Source organism: Colletotrichum fioriniae (genome assembly GCF_027942845.1).
Source record: "Colletotrichum fioriniae strain IMI 355084 chromosome Unknown scaffold_3, whole genome shotgun sequence".
Taxonomy (NCBI): domain Eukaryota; kingdom Fungi; phylum Ascomycota; class Sordariomycetes; order Glomerellales; family Glomerellaceae; genus Colletotrichum; species Colletotrichum fioriniae.
This window is the reverse complement of record NW_027076839.1, coordinates 291,556-308,091: the sequence shown is the minus strand read 5'-3', so window position 1 is coordinate 308,091 and position 16,536 is coordinate 291,556. Positions and strand designations below refer to the sequence as shown.

Here is a 16,536-nt window from a genome sequence, read left to right as displayed (position 1 = left end):
GACACGGAACTGCGAACAAACACCCCCTCGACGATCCGAGCCGGGTCGAGTAATTTTACATGGAAAATGATCCCCTTCCTACAGTCTATCCATTACGCCATCCCCATGTGCGTGCTCTCTGCCGTATTTTTTATGTTTCCTCTAAACAAAGCTCCACGAAGAACTAGCGCCTCATTCTCGCCGAAGCGTCACCCTCGGGCCCGTCGACTGTGTTTTCCGTGGCGCTGCTGATGATGCTGTCCCTCCGATCCACCTCCACCTTGGTCATTCCCTCAATACCGAGACCAACCTCGCCCACGCGTCTCAACACGAGCAAGAGCGCCGTCCTGAGGTCCGAAGTGAGGTCTTTGCCGAGGAGCTCTACAGCCATGACGTAAAACTCCTTAATGTGCTTCTGGAAGGCGTCCACAGGGAAGGCCGCGTAGCCCTCGAGGACATCAACCACTACGGGTCGCCAAGCGACAATGTTCCGGTGCTGGCTGTCCTCCTCGAGACCGACAAAGTCCTTGATGATGCTCTTGCATAGCGGCACCAGCGCCTGCTCAATGGCGTCGCGCGCCGCCGTGCGTTCATGACTATCGTCTGCATACATGCGGAAGAGAATGGCGACGTACGTAGCGGCCGCTCCGCTCTCCTGCTTCAGCAGGTTGGGTGCTTGCTTCATGAATCCCTCGCGCCACAGTCGCATGCGGAGCTCCTTGTCCGCGTTGAACTTTCTCGCAAAGAGGTACGACCTCTTAAGCAGTGCCATCAGGCGAAGGAGCTCTGATGTCGGGATCTGGTTGTATACGGTGTCGTTGCTGAAGAGCTCGTTCACCGTCTCAATCATGAGCAGCTGTAGCACGCATCTGGAGATGATTCTGTTGAAGTAGCGACGACGAGCCGCTGTGACCACGACCGGCTGCTGCTGCAAGTTTGACGTTGGCTTGAACTCCTCTAGCGGGGTTGGGGTTGGGGCGCGACCGGGGCCGTCGGCGTCTTCAGGTCGTCCTCGTTGATGCTTCCGAGGTTGGCATCACTCGAGTTGCTGTCAGAGTTCTCGCCGTTCTTTTCCGTTCCGTTGATCTTGAGGTTGTCCTCCTCCATTGAGGTTTCGGTAGGGCTGAGAGGACCTGAGAACTCCAATCCGTTCGGCGGCATGTCGATGGATGCTGTTGAATTGATGGTTGTCGCGGAGAAAAGCTGGTGAGCAGTTGTGCGCGCAAACAGCTCACAGAACGCCCCTACAATCTTGGCCCAGTGCTCTGTCGTGAACTTGGTGACGTTCTTCAAGATAAGCTGCTGCAAGCAGTTGCTGCCGATTCTGGAGATGGTGTCGTTTTCTTGACAGATACACAGGGCTAGTAGCTCCAAGAAGCGGTCCAGCATATATTCCAATGCGTCAAAGTAGTGCGTGAACAGTGTGATCATGTTCCGGAGTGCCTGGATCATGGTTGTGGAGAGCCAAACAGACAGCTCCTCGTGGTTGAGTGCATTGTTGAGATCCGGTCGCGACCGCAACACCATGAAGATGGGGTAAAGTTGCTGCCGCCAGAGGATATCCCAAAAGTCGGGTGGAAACTCGCCGCCGTACTTGAGGAGGGCCTCGAAGAAATACTCGAGCGCGTTCGACCGCACCTCGAGATCCTCGCCCGTCATCAGCACATCGTGGAAAGCGAACAAAACCGGGAACCAGTATCCCTCCTCCACTGACGTCCGGTTCTGAGATCTCTGCAGTGTGTCTGCTGCTGATGCTGTGTGCTCCCCGGCGGCGTTTTGTCCCTTTTGAGACAGCGGGCATTCTGGCGTCTTGAGCATACGGGGGATGATTGACTTCAAGCTCTCAAGCGCCTGCAGACTCTTCTTCTGAAACTTCATGTTCTTGGAGAACTCGGTCAAGCAAACAATCAAGTCGGTGAAAGCACCTTGTGAGATGACAACGCCAAACTTGGTCTTGTAGACCTGTGTGACGTTCTCATACGCAAGATTCACAATGCTCTCGTTTGTCTCGCGGGCAGCTACCGTGAAGACACCAAACATTGTCCTCCATCCAGAGCGGATGTTGTCGCCTCTGGCTTGGATCATTTGGATCAAGCAACGCAATACCATGTCCTTGACAGCAATGTTTTGGGAATTTGCCAGAACGTGCTCAAACGGCTTGAGGAAGTCTTTTTGGAACTTGAAACCAGCCAATTCCTCAAGCTCCATGAAGCGCATTGACAGTTGACGAAGCGAGTCCAAGGCAAAGAAGACAATGGTAATGTTGTTGTGGCATCCCACGCGGTTGAAATGGTCTCCAAATACGTCCCAAATGTTGCTCCATTCGAAACGCACACGCGTCATGTTGTAGTAGGCAATTTCAACAATCTTTTGCAAACTGTATGTTCGCGGCGAATCGTTGGAACCGGATACCTTGATCTCATCCCAACTGACTTCTGTCAGGGCCTTTGCGAAGTGGACAATAGCCTCTCCGTTCAAATTGCCCGTGTTGGTAAATATCCTGTCGACCGCCTTGATCACCTCATCGGATCGGCTCTCCAACGCAATTTCGCTCGAGAAGCCCTGCGGGCCGGTGCCAGACCTTGGACGACCACCTCGCCTCTTTGACTGCGTAGAGGATCTAGAGTCGCTAGTATTCTCCCGCTGCGGAGGCATGAATCGCGCTTTAGACACATCAGGAACAACGCTCTCGTCCACGCCGCCTGTGATCAGCTGTAAGCGATCAAGTTGACTAATGCACATAAGGACGTCCTTCCATGATGACCTCAGAACGTTGCCTTCGGTCTGTCCGAGCTCGAGGATGACCTTGAGAGCCTCCACATTCTTGGTCATCATCTCCTGCGGATTGTTCAGGTTGGTGGTGTTCTTGAGAGCGGAAACAAAGGCTTCCCTAGGCGTTGAGAGGTCAAAAACACATGCAATTTTTGTCGCAAGCTTCATTCCCTCGAGGCATAGCTTGTTGATCTCAAGATTGTGCGTCTTCTGCATCTGACTGGACAAGGCCGAGAAGTACGACATCCATGTGACGTCGAACATAGGGCCGATGTGCTGGAAAGAAGTAGCGGGGATGAACCTGACACCAGATCGCTGGGCGTTTCGTCTTTGGTTCTTGTATAGAGTCTTGAAGAGCTGCTCTGACCGCAACGCAATCTCTTCTGACTGTTGTAAATAGGCTTCTCTTTGCAAGTCTCGGCCCATGTTCGACAGGGCTTGGCCAAGACCAGCAGCAATGCCAGTCGATGGTGGTGGGACAGTGCCAGCCGCAGCCGCCGCCTCGCGTTCACTCTTGAGAACAATCTCGTTGCTCGCAATCTCATCATAGATGGCCAGCAGGTACTCGTCCGGCAAGTCAGCATTGTCGTTAATGCCGCGGTTGTTCTTGATGAATTCCTCCTTGCTCATGCGCTTGGCGATTTTGCTGCTGTGCAAATCGGTGTTGAGCATAATGACAGAGTATGCAAGAACGTAGGCCGTGTCAGCATTGGCAAAGGCATTCGGATTGCCCATCACGTAGCGTTCGGCGAACTTCAACATGTAACGATCGATCTTTTGCGCCTCTCCGGGGAGTCGGAAAGACTGGAGGAATGTCCGCAGCGCATCGACGAATCGCTTCTTGGTGAAGTCCATGGCATCGACAAAAGCGTGCATAGTCTCGATGTTCTTGGGGTCGCCTTCTCCCAGGTACTCGCCAATTTGCGCCTTGTCCAAACGCTCCTCGGTAAGCAAAAACTTGGCGACATCTTGCGGGCTATCGCTCGGAATGAAGCCGTTTTCGATGAGGAGCTTGATGCCCCTCTTGGGTTTGAAGTTGAACTGCTTAATAGCGTTGTTCATCGCCGTCTTCCTCGCCTTGGCCTTCTCAAGCGACGCCGGATCATCCTCCATGACGGGCGTTGATGGCGCAGGGGTTTCGAAGCGAGACGGGTTATCGTACATGCTCGGATCAATCGAAGGACGTACATCTTCGGAAGTTCTCGTTTCGCCATCTGGCCTCACCCCGTTGGTGTCTTGCCGCACAGCGGCGGACCAGTCCACCATTGACCTTAAAGAATCCACCAAGGCATCCAGAGCCACCCGCTTCATGACATATTCCTTGGGAATCTCATTTTCAGGTTCAGTGTGAGGCGTGATTTGCGCGACAGAAAGGGGCGGTGGTAGGATGGCTCTTAGCTGCCATTCGCCTGCCGACGTGCTCTTTGCGCTTCGTTCCTCGTATTGCTGCTCTTGAACGGGCGTTACCGGAACTGATGCTGTTGAAAACTTGGACAAGTCCTCAATAATAGTCTGGAAAATGTTGTCGACACTGCGCTCGCAGTCGTAGTTGAGATATGTCTCCACCAGGGCCTTCGAATCCGCGCAAAACCTGTTCAAGATGTTGACGACGTACACCTTTTGAGAAATGGGAGCTGTCCGCCGTGCCAGTAAGGCGAGATAGATTTCGTTGAGGAACACTGCGATTTCCAGCTTGAAGACATGTCAGCACGAAGACGGAAAGCGCGTAGAGAATCTGAGCACCAACCTTGAAAGACTCTCTCATGTACTTGAGCATCAACCAGAAAATCTCGCAGCAGACATCAAATACGCGGTCGACGGAGCTGGCACCGTTGCGCGTTATGCTGAGACACAAGTAGAACTTGACTGCTTGAAGAAAGGTCGTGGGCTCGTTGCTCTTGGAGTTCGTAATGGTACATAGAGGAGAAGTAAAGACGGCAATGTTGTTGTTGAGGAGGGTGTGAATAAGGTGAAGAGAGATGAGCTTCGAGCGCATGGGCTGGCCGCGAAAGTCGTACAGCTGATCGGGCGGCAGCACTTTGGTGGAAAGGTTGCAGAAGGATCGGAAGACTAGGTAGGCGTCCTTGATGTACACCTCGTCTTCGGCGTCCAGGGCTTCGGGGCTGTCCTCAAGGGACGACTCAGGGGTGGACTGCTCGGAAACGGATCGTGCTGCTTTCCTTCCGGGCTTGATCTCTGTCACCATGGTCGGTCCGTCGCCTAAGTGTGAATCGTCGAAGCTCTTGCGGTGCTCCAGATCTTTGAGTGTGAGCTTTCCGTTGCCATTTTCCTCGCTTTCGGCCGGGGTCTTTTCGATTTCGGAAATAGGGGCTGCGGCAGAATCGTCCTCTTCATCCCCGTTTACGTCTTCGTCTTTTTCTTCTGCAATGGTGGTGCCATTGATAGAATCGCCCTGCTCGAAGGTGACATTGCTCGAGCTGTGTTTCAACTTTTCGAGGTTCACCCGGGCCTCCTTCATGTGCAATCTCGTCTTTACGCGCTCGAAGACGGTGCCAACCATTTGTGTGAGTGTTCCCTGGGCCATTTGCTGGTTCGCAGTACTTCTCGACAGGAGGAAAACATTGTAGACTTGGCGGACGGCCTTGAGCAGACCGGCGCCGTGAACGACAATCTTGTCATTCAGGACAGCAGCCAAGAGCGACTTGACAATCTGGAGCTGGACCTCGACGCCGGTGGTCTCTCCCTGGAAGCAATCGCAAATGGTATCGATGGCTCGCTCGATGAGGGGGGCTCTGTCGGCGGGAGCATCTTGCTGGCCGTCTGCTGTAGTCGGCAAGCTGAAGTAGGAGTATGATATGAGCTTTCCGATGCAATCGAGGGCGCCAGTGACTAGCTGGACATTTCCGGTGCGCGTTGCCAGCTGCAATGGGGCAAAGACTATTTCGGGGTCCGGGAAATTCGGATCGCTCTCCTTGATGGCAGTGAGCGTCTTTTGGAGGGATTCGGTGAGCTGCTTGTTCCTCTGGGCCTCTTTGGAAGCGGCAATGGCCTCCAGAGAGGAGACGAGGAATTTGAGGGAGCTCATGGGGGAGCACTGGAGACACCAAGTGCCATTCGCGAGTCGAGGGACGGTTCGTGATCAGGAGAGGTTTTCGAGAGACAGTCGAGACGCCGATCTAGAAGTCTTGCAATAGCAAAGGTAATGGCAAGGTATGTAGGTAAGCTGGGCCGGGCATCGAGGGGCGCATGCGCATATGCAGGGCGACGTGGAGAGGACGGCAAGGCAAGGGGTGGGCCCGAGGTTGATGTCTATTAGTTTGGTGGTGTATCCGGCGTCTTCGGAGACGGCAGCATCGATGCTTGGGGGCGGTGGCAGAAGAGAATAGGCTAGTGTGGTCGGTAGTATGCACCTTGTTGCTGACCGTGGTGGTGATGGCGTTGATGGAGATGGGTTTCGAGGTTGGTGGTGACGGAGTCGCCCTAGCTTCTCGAGAAATGCAATACGAAGCAACACCGCTATGCTGTACTGTACTGTAGTCTTTCAGTCCTCGCGAATTGGACAGCACAGGTAATACACAGTACTAGAGTAGGCCGCAAGATGGAGATGGCAATGACGGTCCAAATTTCTTTGAATGGAGGGACCCCTGGCTCTTTCCCACGCTTAGCTTGGGGAATGGGGATCAGGCACTTGGAGCTACCTGATTTCATGTGTTGGTCTTGATGGTCTGCACTGTGAGCCTTTGGTGTAGAGCTGGTCGTAAGGTGAGGAGGAAACTCTGAGCTTGGTTCGAACACTGTGTAATGTGTGAATGGCGACACTGTAATCCGAAGGTGGCCCTGGTCGATTTACTGTAGCTGCTGCATGGAGCGTTCTTTTTTCCCAGGAGGGCTCCAGCAGCACCGCAGGCAACGGGACCATCTGGTTTACGTGGCGGACTGAGCAAGGCGTGTGCCAGGGAGCGGCCACCTCTTCATTGTTTAATTGCCTTATGTCAGCAATTGGAGATGGGAGCACAGACATCCATCTCAGAGACTCAGACCAGGCAGAAGTGGAGAATTGAAGCTGAGGTAAGCAAAGTGCATCCGTGTTCTTTTGGACTCTTCTCTCTTTTTCCTTTTTTTTTTCTTTTTTTTTCGGGCGAGGGTGACAGTCGCGTCTCGTCCCTACCTTATCCGACGGGAGTCTTATCTGCTGCGTTATCGGTGGTATCACGTGTGGCTGCGCTTACCTGCGGCCAATAACCCAATGAATGGAGCACAATCACCGTAGACCCGCACTGCTCTCAACATTGTCTGTTCTCATTGGACACACGGCCTCTGTTTGTTGCAGCTGGAGCCGTGACTCCAGTAAGGTCCCTTGTTTTCCCGGGCTATTCCCACTCCACCATCTCAAGTCCGAAAAGTTCCTCAGGCGTCTCGGTCTTAATCAAGGCCGCCCAGCGAGCAAAGCGATCGCGGACCCTGTTGGCCCTGGCCCATTGGCGTTAAGCACCGGCCACAATTATCGGCGAAACTATCTTACCTCTGCAGGCAGGCTTAGGTAAGTACCTATTACCTACGTGCCAAATACAGGCTGCTGTCCACTGTATCCAGGCCTCGCCCGGTGCCCTCAGTGAGCCAACGTGCGCCAAACGGCCGTCTCTCCCTGCGGCGTATTTTGTAGGGACGCGCTAGCTCCCGATTCGGCCTAGCGCCCCAAGCTCCATCCAGCGACGGAGCTCAACGCAAAAAACTCCAGCCCCAAGGAAAGATTCCCGTCCGACAATCTCGAGCATCAACCTCGCCGTCCCAGAATAATCCCGCGTCGTCTTTCTTCCTCTCCTCCTTCCCCCCCCTTTCTCTTCGTCTCGTGCAATCCCGTCATTCAATTGCCCGTAGGCTTCAATTGTTCGACGTCGACGGTCCTTTCTTCCTCTGAAAAAGGATCATCCTCTTGAATCGTCGCCCCCCCGAGCCTGGTCCGACGCCCAACTATCGCCAAATTTCTCCCTGCTTTCGCGCCGCCCGCGAGAGCTATTTATTCACCATGATCTCCACGGTCCTGAGACGGACTGTCCGTCAGAATGCCCTCCTCCGCACCAACCTCTCTTCCCAGATTCTGAGATGTTACGCCTCCTACCCCCCGCACACCATCATCAAGATGCCCGCTCTGTCGCCCACCATGACAGCGGGAAATATCGGATCTTGGCAGAAGAAGGCCGGTGACAGCATCGCCCCCGGTGATGTCCTGGTCGAGATCGAGACCGACAAGGCCCAGATGGACTTTGAGTTCCAGGAAGAGGGTGTTATCGCCAAGCTCCTGAAGGAGTCCGGTGAGAAGGACATTCCCGTCGGTAACGTATGTCCACCCCGATACCCAAATCCCCAATTCCCCTCGTCGAGTCCGGCCGGCGCATTTCGCCATCATGCCGATCATCTTCATCAACACCATCATAATGTACGCGCAAACTGACACATCCCTCGCAGCCCATTGCCGTCCTCGTCGAGGAGGGCACCGATGTCAGCGCCTTCGAAGGCTTCTCCGCCGCCGACGCCGGTGGTGAGTCCAAGCCTGCCCCCAAGGAGCAGCCCAAGAAGGAGTCCGAGTCCGCCCCTGCCCCTACCCCCGAGCCCGAGAACTCCTCCGACGACTTCAACAAGCCCGCCGGAAAGCTCGAGAACGCTCTCGACCGTGAGCCCAACGCCTCCTTCAGCGCCGTTCGCCTCGCCAAGGAGAAGGGCATCAACATCCGCGACGTCAAGGGATCCGGCAAGGGCGGTAAGATCACCGAGGAGGATGTCAAGAAGGCTGTCTCTTCCCCGGTTGTCGCTGCTCCCGGCGCTTCCTACGAGGACGTCCCCATCAGCGGCATGCGCAAGACCATTGCCTCCCGCCTCGTCGAGTCCACCCAGACCAACCCCCACTTCTTCGTCTCCTCCAGCATCTCCGTCAGCAAGCTCCTCAAGCTTCGCCAGGCTCTCAACGCCTCCTCTGACGGCAAGTACAAGCTGTCAGTCAACGACTTCCTCATCAAGGCCATCGGTGTCGCCTCCAAGAAGGTTCCCCAGGCCAACTCCAGCTGGCTTGGCGATGTCATCCGCCAGCACAACACCGTCGACGTCTCCGTCGCCGTGTCCACCCCTACTGGCCTCATCACCCCCATTGTCACCGGTGTCGAGGCTCGCGGTCTCGAGGGTATCTCCTCCGAGGTCAAGAAGCTCGCCAAGCTCGCCCGCGACGGCAAGCTCAAGCCTGAGCAGTACCAGGGCGGCTCCATCTCCATCTCCAACATGGGCATGAACGACGCCGTTGACAACTTCACCGCCATCATCAACCCCCCTCAGTCCACCATCCTCGCCATCGGCACTACCAAGAAGGTCGCTGTCCCCGCTCTGTCCGAGGACGGCACTACCGGCGTCGAGTTCGATGACCAGATCACCATCACCGGCAGCTTCGACCACAAGGTCGTTGACGGTGCCATTGGTGCCGAGTTCCTCAAGGAGCTCAAGAAGGTCCTCGAGAACCCCCTCGAGCTCCTTTTGTAAGCAAAATCTGCTGTCGTTGTTGTTGACGTTGCGTTGCGCGTGCGGAGGCAAAAAAGAGGGCATGATGAAAGTATCGAAGAGGCGTATCCGGCGTGAGAGAATTATAGACAATCCAGGCCGATGGATATGACCTGTGGCTTTTTTGCCAAAGGGAGGAAGCGGAGGGCAGTGAAAGACGGGCCGAGAGCATACACCATCTGCTCGGCGGCGAACGAGGAACGAACCCCCCTACCACAACCTACTTCCCGTGTACAATGATCTCCTGAACTAATGCTGCATCTCGGGTGCGGAAGAGGTTTCTGTCTTGTACATTTGGTCTCCTATTCCCATTTTACCTAGAAATCCAAGCAGTTACCGTTGAAAAGCTGAAACCGTCCCCAGTCCCTTCCGCCTTTTTATGTGTGCTTTGTATGTGCGCGCGAGTTAAACCAGTCAAACAGGTAGCCAGGGACGTGGCTTTTGGCGCGCTAACTCGAAGTGGTTCAAGATCGGATGAACGCATCGATGCTGGAGTGACCATTGACATGTGGTCAGGGATAGACGGCCTACCTTGCCTCGAGGCACAATCACATGCCAACATTGTGCTTTAACGCAATTGCCATCTCTTGGATGTTGTTTTGTTAACCCGTTCATTGAAAATATCATCGATTCCGGCGCCGATATCGGCCTCATAAGGTAGAGAAAGAATGCGTAGCTGAGAGTCGCGAGAGGTAAAAGTTTGAGAAAGATCATCCATAGCTTCGTCTGAGCAGGTCCGTTCAAGCTTCCATGTTCTCGGCAACAGTCTCGAGCATGCCAGTACCTAAATCTCTCCTCGGATTGCCGCTAACATTTTGAACAATCTTCTTTCGTGGGGCAGTAAAAGCTGCCTCCAAGCAGTTGGCTAGAATTGCGTTAGCCATAAGTTTCTCTTGAATATCATCCCAATTTGCGAAGGAAACTTCCCAGATTTCTCGCATACGACGATGAATACAGTATTAGGTCTGATAGTGGAATATGTTATCCACTCTTCTAGATGCGATACTTGGGAGAAACCCGATGAGACTATGATAGGGTGCCTTGAAGCGGTTTCTCTGCTCCGACTGAGCATCGCCGTTATGAATGCGTGGGAGATTTGACTCATAACTGGTCTACATCTTCGTGGAAGGATTGTGGCCGTGTAGTTTCACGACAACAAAGAAGTCCAGTGCAATGAAATAGTTCATCCATTTTCCCTGTCGTAGCATTTAGGTTTCTATTCTCATATTTTTGGAAACGTCCAAGTTGGAAATTCCGTGTATCGTGGCAATGTAAAATGAAAAAGTAAGGCAGAGTAAGGCGGATTGTCCCAATTCAATTTCTGTCCTCAGTCATTTTTGCTCAACTAACAAGAACTTCTGATTTCGAAGATCAATGTGTAGAGGAAAACGCATATGAGCCCAGCTTACCTATGCGCAACATTGGTAGCGTTAAAGCGTTAAAGTATTGGCCACCGTGCCATGCTAAGTAAATAAGAGTGTGGGTTATCGCAGCTTTTATCATCTCGTCAACAAATATGGAGCCGTGCTGTTACAGATTCCTAGAAGCCGCGTAGATGTACTAGGCGCCACTCTCGGTGATTTTCTTTGAATCCTTCTCGGGGTATCGTGTAAGTCGGCAAATTGGAGAGCAGCTCGGTGATTTCAGCTCGAGAGCTCTGCGCCAATCAAACTGCTGGAAACCTCGGTGTATGGCGGGCGAAACGGTCCATAAGCGCAAGAATCCCGACGACATGCCGGGGATAAGCTTCGTCTTACTCCCTTCGCCATCAAATCCATCGTCTTCGACCCTCTTCACAACTCACACTTATCTGATCATCTGATATGATATCTTGAACCTCTGCTAGTAATATCATGTACCCTTAAATTCCCAGCCCAGGCAACAACTTTCTAAACCGGGCCCAATCCGTTGTGGTGGGATTCGGACTCAGTTCAAAAAGCCGAGCATCCCACCAAGCTCGCCCAGCCCGCGTCCCATGATCGCATCATCCCCCCATTTCCCAAATTTTACTACCAGACACTTGTATTACTCCCCAATATGGACTCTTTGAGAAGCTCGGAGCAGCCCTCGGCGCCAAAGAAGCGGCGTAGACCTGCCCTGGCATGCGAACAATGCCGCCGTCGGAAAGTCCGCTGCGATAGGAACCTCCCCTGCAGCACCTGCGTCCGCTCGAAGCACTCGCTCTGCACCTACACCTCACAAACAAAGCCAATACCCAGGAAGAGTCCCAAACATGGGGCCGAAGGTAATGATGGTTCTCTCCATACTGCTCTTCGCCTACCGGACCCCATACTCCCGGCGTACTCATCCCTGCGGGCCACGAGACATCCCGTCACCTCCTCTTCCTCCTCTGCCGGCGTGAACACACCTCTACCTACACGCATAAGGCAAGAAAACTTCAAAGACCCCGTTCATGGTTCCACCAAAGCCAGTGAGTCAGGCCTAGGGTTCCCGGAACCAATCATACCGACTTCTCGGTCCTTGTCAGAAGCATCTCCCGCCACGCATGATCCCAGGACGCTGGATGGCCACCCCCTCTTCGACTCAACTAGCCCCGGCGAACATGCCGGCCCAGCGGACTTTGGGACCTGGCGGCCAGTGAACCCTACACGTCCTTCAGCCGCCGTCAGTGTGAGAGCGGAGACCGCCTCGACCCCCGGAAGCTGCCCCGGTTCCTCGTCGACGGTGAATTCTCTGGTTGACAGGGTGAAGCAGCTCGAGCAGCAGTTATCTGATCTTACTGTGAAGTACGGGGCTCGGGAAGAAGATGTGATTCCTCAACCTGTGCCTGGCCTCCGAGAGGGCTTGAGATATAGCCGTGGCTGCGTCAGCAAGACTCGCTATTTTGGCCAGAGTCATTGGATGAACGCGGCTGATATGGTTAGTCACCATTTTCTCATTTCGAGTTATCTTGATTCAACGTTTGCCATTCCCTCTCTTTTCCCTAGCAACGAATGACCTCCAACTCATCTGTCTATCATTTCTCATCCTGCCGTCATCCAGCTGTAGTGCCTACCTATGTTCCGCCATGGGGAACTGGGCACTCTTCCTGTCACATTGAAAGAACGTAGCTGACTCTGATAATAACTCCAGTTGTACCGCCTCGTCAACTTTGCAAGAAAGTTTGAGAACCGTCGATCATCCCAACTCTACGTCGACCTAGAAAAATGCAAGAAGCTAGGCCGCATAATCAAAGCCCGCCGGACTCCCTCATTCAGCACAATCTCAACTGGCAAAAGCATGCCCTCTCGAGAACTAGCAGACGTCCTCATCGAAAACTACCTACGTACTTTTGAGTCCATCCACCGCATCATCCACATCCCGACCTTCAAAGCGGACTACGAAAAGTACTGGCTGAACCCATCCGAGGCGAGCGACTCCTTCATCATCACCATGCAGCTATGCATGGGCATCGGAGCCACTATGCACGACGAGCGCTTCACCCTAAGAAACCTGGCCATCCAGTGGTTCTGGGAGGCCATGTTCTGGCTTATTACGCCCTGTGAAAAGTCCAAGATGACCATCCCTGGGCTTCAAATCCGTTGCTTGATGCATTACCTCCGTCACACGGCCAATATCGGCTGCGATCTGACCTGGATCGGCGCTGGTGCCCTCCTCAGAACGGCGATGTACATGGGACTGCACCGTGATCCCAAGTCCATCATCAAGATGTCTCCATACCGCGCAGAGATGCGCCGGAGGCTATGGGTCACGATCTTGGAGATCACCTTGCAGACGAGCATCGATTCCGGTGGCCCGCCTCTCATCTCACTAGACGACTTTGACACCGAATTACCGGCAAACCTAGACGACGAGCAACTCGTCGAAGACGGCGAGTCCGCCTTTCCCGTGCCCAGAGATCCGGGCACACACACACAGATGACAGTCTCCCTGGCCGTATTCGGAACATTCGCAGCTCGTCTCGCTGTAGCAAAGCGCGTAAATGAGTTTCGGTCAGACACAGTCTACGAAGAGACCCTTCGACATAGCAACGAACTCAGCAAATCCCTCCAGAGGATGATGCAGCAGCTCAAGGCACACCCGGCCGTCACCTCCTTCCAACTGCGCTACGTTCAGTTCCTGACATATCGGCTCTTCTTCGCCCTCCACCACCAGATCGCTCCGCTGGCGCTGCGAAACCCGGTTTACTACTTCTCCCGTAAGATGGTCGTCGACACGGCGTTGCGGCTGTGCGAGGTCGCCTTCTTGGCACCCGATAAATCTGGTACCGGCGCCGCGGTGAAGCCTGCGACCCCGTCTGAAGTGGACTTTCACCGTTTGACGATCAACGGTGCCGGATTTTACCGGTCTGTTCCCTTCCAGGGCGTCATGACGCTGGGTCTGGAGCTTATCAACATCAAAGAGGAGGAACTGAGGAACGGCCACTCCATGATCTACAGCGGCTCTGAAGATCAGCTGCGCGGCATTCTTGACGCTGTCTATCAGTGGTCGAGAGATCGGATTCAATCCGGGGAGACAAACATCAAGGGCCACGCGCTGAGTGTGCTCCTCATTGCTCATATTCACGGCTTGGAGCAGGGTGTCAGCGACGACAAGATTGAGGAATTCTTCGAGGAAGCGTGTAAGGAGCGGGTCAAAGAGTGCCATGATTTGCTTACGGAGTTGGCAGGGGGCGATGTAATTGAGGAAGGAGTTAGTATGCCCGATGTACACGATCTGGATATGGACTTTGATGCCGGGGTTGACATGCTTGGGGATTGGGATTGGGCAACATCCGTGGTAAGTTTTTTTCCCCGCTAGCCCTAGACTGTTTTGAAGTCGCGTTCTTACTTGGTTTCAGGACAATAATGGGTTCGGATTCAGTAACATCATGAACTTCAACGCTATGCCTGAGATGTTCTCATGATGCAGCACTCTGTCTGTTAGTAATACTGTCTGAGGAACCAGGACACACTCATCTGTACTTGTGTTTGCTCGAAAATCAGCGTACAATTTAATGTAGCATTGCGTCTTTCTGCAACAAACCGAGTGGCGGAAATCAATTCTCTCAGCTCAATCATAGGCCACGTGCTTGATTAGCGACGCACCAGCGACGAAATCTATTTGCGGGAAATCGCTCTTTTTTGTTGACAAACAGGACAGGTTTGAAGAGCGATAGGAGAACTAAATACACGAAAGATTAATGGATAGAGGGATCCATCACATTGGCGAGAAGCTGATAGACCATCAAAACTTACCAAGTGTGATGATGAGTTTTATTGAATGATTGAACATAGGACTGAGAAGGAAAAAAGAAAGAAGCCCAAGTAAGGTAGGCGGAAGACCACCTAATTCCCCTACGAAAGATGAAGAACCCGCTGTCTTAGCATGGCTATGAGTGAGGTTTTCGCTGCGGAGATTCTATAATTTCGGCGTTTGGCGGGAATAACAGCGGAATCCTGCTGCATCCTACTTTCATGCTCTGAGGTACCTACTTTAGCTGCAGCTCAGGGCGATTGCGACAGCATGTATCAACCTGGGGCTTCAGCGGCGTAGTGGCTGCTGATGGTCCTCCTCTGACAGCTAGGTACCAACATAGGCAAACCTAGACGTAAGTTTTGAGACGTAAGCTTAGAGGATGTCGTTCGTCCCGGCCAGCATCAGGATCGGATGAATGCCTCACACCGGTCAAGGAGGAATTTGTGACTATGGCTCGATGGAGTTAATAACTGTGCGGTGCAACAGTATCCCGTCAGACGAACAGAAGTCCCTTCATAGGCCCATAAGCCTCGGACTTGGTCCTTTTGAGGTCTTACTGCCTTGGTGCAGATTCCAGAAGCAGCCGCGCACGCAATTCAGGCGCCGTGAGATGGCGATAGCGCTAACTCCGGGACGCCTCCCGCCGGCAGATGACTCTGTAATTCGTCTGCTCTGGCGCCAGTGTGGATTTAATGTCCGCAGGACGCGGCCGCACCGCCCGCTCCGTCTTAGACGGCTGAGATTGAAAAGACGGCCGGATCGCTGCTGACCTGACTGAGATGTAGATGATTACTCTCTCATCTCGTTTACTTCTGATATTCAGCGCACTTTAGCACAAGCTAGCGTTTTCACGCCAACGTTGTTGTCATTTCTAAAAACGCGACTCAATCGACACCACTAACACCATGCATCTCATCCTCACTGGAGCCACTGGCCTTGTAGGCTCAGGCGTTCTCGATGCCATGATCAAGATGAAGGACATCACGAAGATCTCGGTCCTCAGCAGGAGCCCGATCCCCATGGCCGAAGCCGCCAAAGATCCTCGGATCAATGTCATCATCCACAAGGACTTTGAAAAGTACGACGCAGACGTACTCGACAAGCTCAAGGGCGCAAACGGCGCTGTATGGGCACTGGGCATCAGCCAGAACAAGGTCAGCAAAGAGTAAGCACAACCCCTCTAATCAACCTCAACAAACATGAGAAGTGCTTACACTGCCATAGAGATTATGTCAAAATCACAAAGGACTACACGTTGGAAGCAGCAAAGGCTTTCGCCAACCTACCGCCGGGCAACGAACCCTTCCGCTTCATTTACGTCTCAGGCGAGGGCGCAACGCAGACGCCGGGCCGCTTCAGCGCCATCTTCGCCCGAGTCAAGGGTGAGACTGAGACCCTCCTCTCCGAGATGCGCGCCGCGAACCCGCGTCTGCGCGCCGAATCTGTCCGACCTGCTTTCGTAGACAAGGCTGGCCACAAGGCCGTCGAGATCTATGCGCCGAACGCTGGTGCGCTGTACAACGCCATGAACATGTTTCTTGGCCCCGTGATTCGAACAACGATGCCGTCTTTTGTCAGCCCGACAGAGATTCTGGGCAGATTCATGAGTGAGATGGCGATGGGCAAGATGGATGAGGGACTTGCTGCTGGTGGGAAGGGGATTATTACGTTGAACGGCGGATTGAGGGTGGTGGAGAATGTTGGCTTCAGGAGGTTGGCTGGTTTGCAGTGAAGATACCCCAAAAGACATGAACTCTAGAGTGGATGCGTAAAGTTACTTTTCTGTTGTAGTGTCGCGGTGCACTGGCAGCTTAATTATGTTTCACCATACAAGATGTTTTACTGTTCAGAGTTCACACGGATTTGCGCTCATGTTTTCGAGTAGTGAGTTGCACAGCAGGATCTTGAGACTATATAAAGCGCAATCTGAGGCCAAGTCGCCACTGTCGAAACCACTCATTGGATCCCGCAGGGATCCCCTGGCTCAATGGTCTAGTGGTATGATTCGCCCTTCGGGTTTACCAATCCTTGCGCACAGCGTGAAATTGGGCGAGGTCTCGGGTTCGAATCCCGATTGAGCCC

The 16,536-nt window shown here is 53.5% G+C and overlaps 4 protein-coding genes and 1 non-coding gene across 5 annotated transcripts; 4 read left to right on the top strand and 1 right to left on the bottom strand.

The window, feature by feature from the left end:
• Positions 1–163: 163 nt before the first annotated feature.
• On the bottom strand, positions 164–5,797 carry SEC7 (guanine nucleotide exchange protein for ADP-robosylation factor; the record flags this gene model as incomplete). Its single annotated transcript, XM_065756700.1, is given in 3 exon segments — positions 164–907; positions 964–4,443; positions 4,463–5,797. The coding sequence occupies 3 exon segments, from the start codon at positions 5,795–5,797 to the stop codon at positions 164–166; spliced, it is 5,559 nt and encodes a 1,852-aa protein (XP_065614467.1).
• A 1,941-nt stretch (positions 5,798–7,738) lies between these two features.
• On the top strand, positions 7,739–9,237 carry LAT1 (pyruvate dehydrogenase complex dihydrolipoamide acetyltransferase component (E2); the record flags this gene model as incomplete). The annotated part of the gene is made up of 2 exons (XM_053189860.1): positions 7,739–8,050; positions 8,179–9,237. The coding sequence occupies 2 exons, from the start codon at positions 7,739–7,741 to the stop codon at positions 9,235–9,237; spliced, it is 1,371 nt and encodes a 456-aa protein (XP_053052783.1).
• A 2,880-nt stretch (positions 9,238–12,117) lies between these two features.
• On the top strand, positions 12,118–14,122 carry N0V96_002987 (uncharacterized protein; the record flags this gene model as incomplete). Its single annotated transcript, XM_053189861.2, has 3 exons — positions 12,118–12,135; positions 12,349–13,995; positions 14,057–14,122. 3 exons carry the CDS (start codon positions 12,118–12,120, stop codon positions 14,120–14,122), a joined length of 1,731 nt encoding a protein of 576 aa, XP_053052784.2.
• Positions 14,123–15,359: 1,237 nt separating this feature from the next.
• On the top strand, positions 15,360–16,186 carry N0V96_002986 (uncharacterized protein; the record flags this gene model as incomplete). Its single annotated transcript, XM_053189862.1, has 2 exons — positions 15,360–15,619; positions 15,679–16,186. The coding sequence occupies 2 exons, from the start codon at positions 15,360–15,362 to the stop codon at positions 16,184–16,186; spliced, it is 768 nt and encodes a 255-aa protein (XP_053052785.1).
• A 249-nt stretch (positions 16,187–16,435) lies between these two features.
• On the top strand, positions 16,436–16,536 carry N0V96_002985. Its single transcript has one exon. It is a non-coding gene; the product is annotated as a tRNA-Pro (tRNA).